The sequence below is a fragment of the Salmo trutta genome, chromosome 38, assembly GCF_901001165.1.
Source record: "Salmo trutta chromosome 38, fSalTru1.1, whole genome shotgun sequence".
NCBI classification, from domain to species: Eukaryota; Metazoa; Chordata; class Actinopteri; order Salmoniformes; family Salmonidae; genus Salmo; species Salmo trutta.
In genome coordinates this window covers 21,011,835-21,023,178 of record NC_042994.1, presented here as the reverse complement: position 1 = coordinate 21,023,178, position 11,344 = coordinate 21,011,835, and the positions used below count along the sequence as shown (strand labels likewise).

The 11,344-nt window shown below is 41.2% G+C and overlaps 1 protein-coding gene across 1 annotated transcript; it reads left to right on the top strand.

Moving 5' to 3' along the window:
• Positions 1–1,445: 1,445 nt before the first annotated feature.
• On the top strand, positions 1,446–5,634 carry rrp36 (ribosomal RNA processing 36). The gene is made up of 8 exons (XM_029738812.1): positions 1,446–1,578; positions 2,230–2,668; positions 3,017–3,149; positions 3,411–3,477; positions 3,794–3,898; positions 4,099–4,176; positions 4,268–4,385; positions 4,692–5,634. The coding sequence occupies exons 1-8, from the start codon at positions 1,576–1,578 to the stop codon at positions 4,826–4,828; spliced, it is 1,080 nt and encodes a 359-aa protein (XP_029594672.1). The 5' UTR covers positions 1,446–1,575; the 3' UTR covers positions 4,829–5,634.
• The last annotated feature ends 5,710 nt before the right edge of the window (positions 5,635–11,344 follow it).

The window sequence follows — 11,344 nt, the reverse complement described above, 5'->3', positions numbered from 1 at the left end:
TCGTTATTTCAAATAATTTCGGTGACTTTACAGCAATTGCTAGCTAGGTAGCTAGCTAAGTAAATTTAGCTAGCTAGAAGGCTCAGCTAAATAAAAATCCCCCTAGAAACAGCCACATCTCATAGTCACATCATGAGATGGAGTTCCCCCATCTCCCCATTTAGATTATTTCTGGCGCAGCACAGAAATGCCTTTATCCAGATGGTGTTTCCTAACAGACCTACTAACTTTCTTTGTTGTTACTTTAAGGTTTAACCAACATGCAGTACCTCCAGCAGTCAAGAACCATTTGTCCACCAGCTCAGGGACAAGCTCCTGATCTTTGTGTCAGGTACCTGTCACAGGCTACACTATTCACAGCCCTGTGTAATGTTCAAGATAATTACATTGCTGGACTTTTTCAAACTTAATGTATTTGTATTGTTTTAAAAATGTAAAAATAAAAGGAAACGCTTTAAACATGTCTTTAATGTGTATTTGTTTTAGCTGTTAGTGAATTCCCTAAGAGTTAATACATTTGTGTTTACATCATTAAGCCTTTATGTATGTGTTATGAATGACCAAAGGTGTCTGACTTTATAGTAAGTACAGCGTCATATGATACAAGGAATTTATGTATGTGTTATAAATTACCAAAGGGGTCTGACTTTAAAGTAAGTACAGTCTTTATCGTCTTTATGAATGACTGAAAGTGTCTCACTTCAAACTAAGTATAACAGGACACAAAATAAAGTGTCAATAAATAGGTAATTCATGTACTGCTGATTTTTGAAGGACAGCTACAAAGTCATAATTATGTCTAAACCCTACCCATTTCCACAATTTTCTTAAAATGTGATTTTAAACCTAACCCTAACTAATGAAGGCCAAGTTTGATTCGCATTTGGGCATAAGTGTCTGGGAACGAGATTAGGTGTAATGTGACTAACATGACTACACTTCAAAGCATGGACCATCCTACAGCACAACATGTCACATGTTTATATCATATTGACATAAGTGGGTTATGTCACATTTGATATTGGTGATTATGTCACACAGTTATGCCACATTTATGAAGCCTGTATAATGCATGACATACGGTTATAGATTATTTGTAACACATTCATGTAGTGTTTATGAAGGCATTATGAATCCTTTTTAAGCTTAACATCACTTAAAGCGGACCGTTTTTTTTCACTCTGCAAGTAAGCCTACCTACCAATGAGAATGACAAAGTTTGAGCAGTGTTGTCCAATTTCTATCGAGAATAAAGCTCTGAAGTGCATCGGGGGATGAGCAACACGTTCTTGTTAGGATAGACAGAGAAAGGTGCCTTGAATTAGAAAATGTCAGCATTGTAACAAGGTCAAATTTAAGGTAACACACATACATCTTTGGGCCCGCGTCTGCCTGTATCTCAATAACGTTACCTATTCAACAGTGGCCCCCGTTGGTCGATTAAATATTGCACGGGAATCAGTCAGACTCAGAGTAGCTAGCTAGCTAACAGTACACAACTAAAACCCACGTGGATAACATCTTTGGCTGGTTGCTATTATAGTTCGTTTCTAAGTAAGGACCGTCGTTCATATAATGGTAAGTCGTTAACGTACCTACTTAATAACTCTTTTTCAAAAAACAATACCGTGTTATATCCGCCGTTGTTGTTGGTTTGGCTTGTTATTGCAAGCTAGCCACTATAGCTAACTAGTAACATTAGCCATGCAAGACAAGGCCTCTCTAAAGCCTGGTACTCGAGCTGTGTTCTATTCGGGGGGGGGGGGGGGGGAGTGAACGCCGGGGACTTGCGTTGAGAGACATTTATTTCTGCATGTCACAAAATAAAAGCTACAGTATGCATGTAGGCGTAACAGCAATAGTTGGCTACCATGCTTACCGTTCCACCGAGGAGTGGCTTTCCAATGTAGCGCACGGCAATTCGTTTTTAGGGGTTTTATGTAACCTTTCTCGGCATAGGCAGGTGAGCCAATCAATCACATTTATTTCTAAAGCCACCGTTTCTAAGGACTCTACATACGCTTGCTGTTTCTGGTACCTGTATGTCTACGTGTTGTTAGAACGTACAGCCTCATAGCACCGTCTTATGTGTAGAGGTGTTTCACCCTTTGTTGTTATTGTTTAAAATCGACTGTCTCAAAGTAGGCGAACTAAATCAATTTCAGGCCACATACACGTTGTATACACGAGTGAGCTAAGGCTTACAACTCCTTATGTTTCTTTTCACAGTCCACAATGTCCTCCGGGCACCAGAAAGCAACGATGAAGCGAAAGCAACATCAAGAAGTGGCTGCCACTGTGTCTAGGTTGGATAACAAGTCAAAAAAGACCAAACGTCTGTCAAATAAAGCCCATGACAGTAGTGGTGAAGACTCCGAACTGGAACAAAACTTTGCCTTACTCAGTAAAAAGAGCTCCTCAGGTATGAGCGAGGAAGAGTCTGGACGAGAGGAAGAGGAGTCCAGTTTGAGTGGTGGAGAAGCTCTTGAGGATGACGGTGAAGAGGAGGCTAATGATGAAGATGATGCAGAGGTTGAAAATGCAGAGAGTGATGGTGTCGACCAGACAGGTTTGGGTAGTGACTCTGAGGATGTCGATGATGACCCAGAACAACCGGAATCGGTAAACAGCAGTGGTGAAATACAAACAGAAGACGACATTAAAAAAGGTAAATCGTAATAGTTTCATTCACTGCAGTTGAACTCCCAGGAACAAATGTTAGGTCATTTTTATTTTATTTAACCGTTATTTAACTAGATAAGTCAGTTAAGAACTAATTATTATTTACCATGACGGCCTAAAAGGTCTATAGGATAGTTTGGTGTGTTCTCCATCTCATTTATGAAGAACAAATCCTAATTCCATACTGAACTGTAACTACAATTTCTAACCAAATAGAAATTGTATACATAATAAATATATACATAATAAGGTTATAAAATATTCTCGACTAGTGAAATGTCATGTATTCTAAGCGAGCCAGTGAATCCTTCATTTTTCTTTATGACTTTTACAGAGCTTTCAACAATGTCTTTTGAGGACATTATGAAGCTTCAAAACAAGGTGGGGACAAAGGTCTATAATGAAATAGCCTACGGAACAACCAAGGCAAAACAAACTCCCAGGAAGAAACGTCTCAACAAGAATAGGTAATGTCCAATTGTCTGTTCACCTTCATGCATTAGAATAAGGACATTCCAGTAGCTGAGTTGGAGCATGGATGGCACTCTAAGTATGTGTTATGGGTTTTTGATTCCTTTGTGAACCTCATTGTATGTGTTTTTATTCAGTATCTGTATGTGTTGAGTGTAAGTAATTATGGAGAAAATCTGTTATTTCATTACTGTGGGGATGGTGTGTGTATTTAAACTACTAACAATCCTTTCTCAAACATTGTTTTTCATTTTAAGGCCCATGGAGATATCAGCCAAGAGGCCCGCCCCTTTTCTCAGACAAGTAGTTCCTGTCAAGAAATCAGTAAGGCACTTCTGAAGTTTTTTGTGGATTGACATCATCTCCAAAAATGTTGCTTTTGACCTCTCAAACCATCTTGTTGCATGCTGTCTTTTATTTATTTAACTAGGCAAGTCAGTTAAGAACAAATTCATATTTACAATGACGGCATACAGTGGGTTAACTGCCTTGTTCAGGGGCAGAACGACAGATTTTTACCTTGTCAGCTCGGGGATTCGATCCAGCAACCTTTCGGTTACTAGCCTAACGCTCTAACCACTAGGCTACCTGCCGCCCCAGGTGTAATTGTAATTGTCTGTCATTTTTTTCCCCCCCACAGGTGTCAAGAGATCCTCGATTTGACGATCTGTCTGGTGAATACAAACCGGAGATCTTTGAGAAAACATACAGATTCATCAACGACATCAAACAGCGCGAGAGAGATGTGTGAAAACGATCAATTTTAATCAGTCCATATTTGTCTAGTCCATATCAGTCTGTTTTTCATTTTAGACAACATACATTTTAAATAGGACTTGTTCTGCATTATCTCTTGTACAACATGGTCCTGCTTGTCCTCAGATTTTTTACATTTGACTATCACTGAATTTAATTGTGTTCATTCTTTGTGGTATATATATATAGGTAGTGCAGAAGAAGCTCAAGCAACCAATAAAGAGCAACCAGAAGAAGGAGAAACTTCAGTTCCTGTTGAAAAGAATGGTGAGTTAACTGCTGAACACACCCATGCAAAGTAGTTTTAGAATGAGGGCTACTTTTCTATATAATTCACCTGATTCCTTCTCATATTCAGGAGAACCAGGAGCGGGCCCGGAAGAGCCGGGAACAGCAGCGTGAGAAGGAGCTAGAGTTCAAGAGGAAGCAGAGAGAGATGGCAGGCCAGGGACTGAAGCCTTTCTTCCTCAAGAAATGTAAGTTGGGATGTAAAGCATGACATTCTATTCTATTTCTTCTACTCTGAAGTCTATTTATTCTTCTCTATAGACCTTATTTTTCTATGTTTTAAAGCTCTTAGCTTCAGATTTGATACAGTTCTATAATCCAGGCAACAACAATGCAATATTGTTGAACCCCTCTCTGAATTTGCCACTACACTATAATACAATGCTGTACCCAGTTTGGTTGGGTGGGGGATCTCTGGTTGTAGAAAAGCCATTACGGTGAAAGCGCAGCTAGGATACTCAAAGCCTTACTCTGCTCTCTTAACCCTCTCACAGCTGACAAGAAGAAGCTGGACCTGGCGGAGAAGTACAGCGAACTGAAGAAGAGCGGCAAGCTGGAAAACTTCCTCAGCAAGAAGAGGAAGAGGAATGCTGGCAAAGACCGCAAGAAGCTGCCTTTCCAGCAGAAGTGACTGTCTTGATTGGGACATTTTGGCCTCAGAAACTGGCCCAGGAACAGTCTTGCTCTTTTGTTTGCCCTTATGATGATGGTGGGACATTTTGGCCTCCGAAGCTGTCCCAGCAACAGTTTACACTGCTTTGTTTTTACTAAGGCCAATCTACCAAGGGGCCACTCTTCTAGCTTGAGATTCATATGAGTAACTTGAACTGGTCTGAATCCCATTAACAATGTATGATTTATGTGAGAGTCTAAGATGCTTGCATGCATCTTAAGTTTGGACTGAGCCAATAAGGTTAGGAGAGGGCTGAAAGAGACTGAAGCCAAGCGAATGCGGCCCTATCATGGCCATGGAGGTGTCCCAGGGGAGAGGACTTAATCACAACTACGGTATATTATCTAGTACTTCATATCGTCTTCCCGTATTCGCGCTCCGGCGAGGAATTTCTGAAAGCACACTATTGATTTTGTATGTTTTTATGAGGACTTCCAATGCAATCACGTATGGTTTGTATGTATCATGTTATTTCATTGGAACATGCAGAAGGGTTATTTTTGTATTAAATATATACGTCATTGAGTGTCAACCCTCTCAACCAAACCTAGCATCTATGTTGTGATCATTCATTGACAAACTTGGTTGGATGGCACTTACGTGCACTCACATTGTCAAACCAATGTTTTCACCAATGATGAGTCCCAGCTGATCCATTCTGTGTGTAGCTCAAGACTGTATCCTGACTAGAAACTGTTTTTGTTTATTGAATGGGTTTACTTGCAAGAAAATGGGTTAGATGGGTCATAAACATCTTTAAAATATATTTTGGGTACTCAATCACTAAGCTCAGCCATGTACTTCTCCCCTGTACACATTTGACATTCCATTAGGTACATGGAGCTGTTTTTTGTTTCCACAGCCCCTCGGTGCTGTCCTATACTACTCGTGACTGATTGATCTGTTAAGACTTCTCTAACCCTTGTGCATGTTGTTTTGATGTCGAAGGGTGGATTTAGAAATGTGAAAGGCACAAAAACCAATACGTAAGGTGGGGAGGTTTAAAAACCTAAAACAAAGGTGCATTGTGTTAAATTGACTGCTGTGTAGGTATGTGGTCAATTATGATATGCAAACTATAATTTAATAATTTAGTCCTTGTAGTTTATGTAACTCTGTTTCCCTATGACAGTGTAGAAGTAGTAACATGACCTGTCAGTAGAGGGCAAGGTATAGGCCTATTCAAAGCACTGAAAATCTGTTATCTGGATCAGATTGACCCGATCCTTTTCTGAAAAACTCTCATTCGGAATGATTGATCTGATCCTAGATTGCAAAATAGGGGATGACAGAATCTGGATCATTCTTTGACAGATTAAACATTTTTAAAAACTGGGCCCTGGCAGGTCTCTTCCACCCTCAAGTGCTTTCTGACTTCTTCACAGACTGAACCGATTGGACCATTGGCAAATGATTTTGAAACGAGGAGAACATGAGGTGAGTCTGCAGAATGACTCCCTATTGTTGGGATTGCCACTGCTCTAGGACACGAGTTCAAACACTATTTGAAATATCAAATAGTAAGGCTGTTCTTGATTGAGCTTGCCTGTTTTAATGGAACCAGTGATCCCAAAAGTACAAACTCCAGGCAGGCTAAAGCCAACTCTGAAATAATTTGAAAGCTTTCGAATTGTGTTAGTGAGTGAATCTCTCCCATGGTTATGAGATTAAGTTAAAATATTCCAGTATATCCCCAAAATATGGAAGTATTGATGTTCTTGTTGCAAGTACTTGTATTCCTTACATGTTGTCACAGACTTGTTGCTGCTGGATGCTGAAGGCGCTGACTGAAGAACAACTAGAAAGATTTCAGCCTGTAGCCTGAATTTCCTTTAGGAAGCCAGCTAGAGAACGATGTCAGGCAGGACACAGTGGTGGAGAGCTACCGTGATGAGGGAACAGTAAAGATCACCTTGGACATCCTGGTAGACTTGAAGATAAACCAGAATTATATAGCTGAGAGATGTTACTTCACTTCTCAAAAGTCAAAAGGTTTAGAACACCTCATTCAAGGGTTTTTCTTTATTTTTACTATTTTCAACATTGTAGAATAATAGTGAAGACAAACTGTGAAATAACACATGGAATCATGTAGTAACCAAAAAAGTGTTAAACAAATCAAATATATTTTACATTCTTCAAAGTAGCCACCCTTTGCCTTGATGACAGCTTTGCACACTCTTGGCATTCTTTCAACCAGCTTCATGAGGTAGACACCTGGAATGTATTTCAATTACAAAGCATTACATGGGCTTGCTCCTACCTATCTTTCCGATTTGGTCCTGCCGTACATACCTACACGTACGCTACGGTCACAAGACGCAGGCCTCCTAATTGTCCCTAGAATTTCTAAGCAAACGGCTGGAGGTAGGGCTTTCTCCTATAGAGCTCCATTTTTATGGAATGGTCTGCCTACCCATGTGAGAGACGCAGACTCAGTCTCAACCTTTAAGTCATTACTGAAGACTTATCTCTTCAGTAGGTCCTATGATTAAGTATAGTCTGGCCCAGGAGTGTGAAGGTGAACGGAAAGGCTGGAGCAACGAACCGCCCTTGCTGTCTCTGCCTTGCCGGTTCCCCTCTTTCCACTGGGATTCTCTGCCTCTAACCCTATTACAGGGGCTGAGTCACTGACTTACTGGTGTTCATGCCGTCCATGGGAGGGGTGCGTCACTTGAGTGGGTTGAGTCACTGACGTGGTCTTCCTGTCTGGGTTGGTGCCCCCCCCTTGGGTTGTGCCATGGCGGAGATCTTTGTGGGCTATACTCGGCCTTGTCTTCGGACGGTAAGTTGGTGGTTGTAGACATCCCTCTAGTGGTGTGGGGGCTGTGCTTTGGCAAAGTGGGTGGGGTTATATCCTACCTGTTTGGCCCTGTCCGGGGGTATCATCGGATGGGGCCACATTGTCTTCTGATCCCTCCTGTCTCAGCCTCCAGTATTTATGCTGCAGTAGTTTGTGTCGGGGGGCTAGGGTCAATCTGTTACATCTGGAGTATTCTCTTGTCTTATCCGGTGTCCTGTGTGATTTTAAATATGCTCTCTCTAATTCTCTCTTTCTCTCTTTCTTTCTCTCGGAGGACCTGAGCCCTAGGACCATGCCTCGGGACTACCTGGCATGATGACTCCTTGCTGTCCCCAGTCCACCTGTCCATGCTGCTGCTCCAGTTCCCACTGTTCTGCCTGCGGCTACGGAACCCTGACCTGTTCACCGGACGTGCTTGTTGCACCCTCGACAACTACAATGATTATTATTATTTGACCATGCTGGTCATTTATGAACATTTTAACATCTTGACCATGTTCTGTTATAATATCCACCCGGCACAGCCAGAAGAGGACTGGCCACCCCTCATAGCCTGGTTCCTCTCTAGGTTTCTTCCTAGGTTTTTGGCCTTTCTAGGGAGTTTTTCCTAGGGAGTTTTTCCTAGCCACCGTGCTTCTTTCACATGCATTGCTTGCTGTTTGGGGTTTTAGGCTGGGTTTCTGTACAGCACTTTGAGATTTCAGCTGATATACGAAGGGCTATATAAATAAATTTGATTTGAATTAACAGGTGTGCCTAAAGTTCATTTGTGGAATTTCTTTCCTTAATGTGTTTGAGCCAATCAGTTGTGTTGTGACAAGGTAGGGAGGTATACAGAAGATGGCCCTATTTGGTAAAAGACCAAGTCCATATTATGGCAAGAACAGCTCAAATAAGCAAAGAGAAATGACAGTCCATGATTATTTAAGACATGGTCAGTCAATGCGGAAAATTTCAAGAATTTGTAAAGTTACTTCAAGTGCAGTCGCAAAAACAATCAAGCGCTATGATGAAACTGACTCTCATGAGGACCGCCACAGGAAAGAAAGACCCAGAGATCTCTCTGCTGCAGAGGATAAGTTCATTAGAGTTACCAGCCTCAGAAATTGCAGCCCAAATAAATGTTTCACAGAATTCAAGGAACAGACCCATCAAAACATAAACTGTTCAGAGGAGACTGTGTGAATCAGGCCTTCATGGTCGAATAGTTGCAAAGAAACCACTACTAAAGGACACCAATAATAAGAAGAGACATGCTTGGGCCAAGAAACACGAGCAATGGACATTAGACCGGTGGAAATGTGTCCTTTGGTCTGGAGTCCAAATTTGAGATTTTTGGTTCCAACCGCCATGTCTTTGTGAGGACAATGACCCAACACACCTCCAGGCTGTGTAAGGGCTATTTTACCAAGAAGGAGAGTGATGGAGTGCTGCATCATATGACCTGGCTTCCACAATCACCCAACCTCAACCAATTTGAGATGGTTTGGGATGAGTCGGACCGCAGAGTGAAGGAAAAGCAGCCAACAAGTGCTCAGCATATGTGGGAACTCCTTCAAGACTGTTGGAAAAGCATTCCAGTTGAAGCTGGTTGAGAGAATGCCAAGTGTGCAAAGCTGTCATCAAGGCAAAGGGTGGCTATTTGAAAAATCTCAAATATAAAATATATTTTGATTTGTTTAACACTTTTTTGGTGTACTACATGATTCCATTTGTGTTATTTCATAGTTTTGATGTCTTCACTATTATTCTACAATGTAGAAAAAAGTCAAAATAAAGAAAAACCGTTGAATGAGTAGGTGTTCTAAATATTTTGACTGGTAGTGTAGATGAACACGCAGTATAAACTGTGATCATTTACATTTAGACATTTTGCAGGCTCATTATAATGAATGGAATGGAGTGAATGGAATGGTATCCACAAAGCGTCTCAGAAAAGGTCCTAGGAATTCTGTTAAAACCTGTTTTAAGACAAGAAAAAAAACTCCCATGTCAGAGTAATTTTTAGGATGATGTTAAGACACTGCTAAGGCTAACTCTGAGCCAGGAGTAAAATCAACCCCCTCCCCCCCACATCCATATACCTCCATCAGCAGTTTTACAGCTAATTTCCTGCAATCCTACACATTTTGCCATAGGGTGGAGGCAAATGTTTGCCGTTTTTAATATGATAACTGATGATCAATGGGCCCCACACCGGTCGGTAATTCGACCATGCTTACTACAAGTTTAGATAGCTGGCCACTTGACTAACTTACCAATCAAAAAACGTGCGGACATGGGCTAATTGAGTGACTGCTGATGTACTAACAAATTTCAGATGTGTACCTTGTGTACTATTCTGTTTCACGTAGGTGTAGATTATGTAATGGTTGATCATATAGAAATACCAAAACATTCTTTCAACAACTCCAAAGCAATTGCCTGTCTATGGCGCAGGAACTACTGACTCGCTGCCTTTTTCTATTTTCAAGACATCTGCTGACAACACTTAACCTCATAAAGTTGTTTTTCACTACCATGACATTTTGGCTTCTACAGGCATTTCTGTAATAAGCCCCATGAAGTGTTTTAGATCTATGGATTCAGCACACTGTCAGCTACAATAAATATAATGTCAAAACAAACTTTGGAGAAATGTATATAAGCAATAATGTGCCATAAATTAAAAAACTGATGTTACATTTCTTAGTTTTTTTTTGGGCCAACTTCCCACAATAAGTTGGCCCATACAATACACAGAAGCTCCTCATCTTCTTGGACCGCCTTCATTTTGATTTGATCCCTGAAAATGAGAGGTCTCGTAGGGCCTCACCTACCACAATATGTCATTGTATGGGACAATGTGAATTTCCACCGTGGCCCGCTCATCAGGGCCTGGTTCACTACTCATCCAAGGATGGTCATGGTGTTCCTACCACCTTACTCTCCTTTCCTCAATCCTATTGAGGAGTATTTCTCCGCTTGGAGGTGGAGAGTGTATGAGCATCGGGCTCAAGATCAGAGGTCCCTGCTCCATGTAATGGATGCTGCGTGTGAGGATATTACAGGAGATCAGTGTAGGGGATGGTTGCGACATGCACGCCGTTTCTTCCCTCGTTGCATCGCAAGGGAGAATATACGCTGTGATGTGGACGAGAATCCGTGGCCAGACAGACAGCAGCGTGTGGATGGCCAGGAGGGTGAGGATGGTGGCCAGGAGAGGGAGGGTGAGGACAGCGACCGGTGAAGAACTGTTAGTTGTGAAACTCCAGCTTTATTTACAGCACTGTAGGCTGCATATAATTTTCATTGTTTTTTGTTTGTGTGTTTATATTACAGTATATTATGCTGTATACATTTTCTTTTTACTTTGATGTATGGAAGACTTTATGTGTGTGAATGATAATGGTTACAATTTCCTTGGCAGTATGAGTGCAATGTGTGATGTCAAACCTTGGAGGCTACTCTTACCCTAAAATCCTATTTCTTTTTTTCAGTTTTATATATATATTTTTTTTATTCTGTTAGCTGGACAAAAAACAGTACAGTAACCATTGTCAATGAAGGACTGGGCTAAGACTGAAAGGTGGACATGAGGGATATTTCAATGGTCCTCTGCCATAGTGACAAAACATCTAAACATTTTGACTTGCAGTGCTTACACAATGCCAAAGGGACGAAGCATTTTG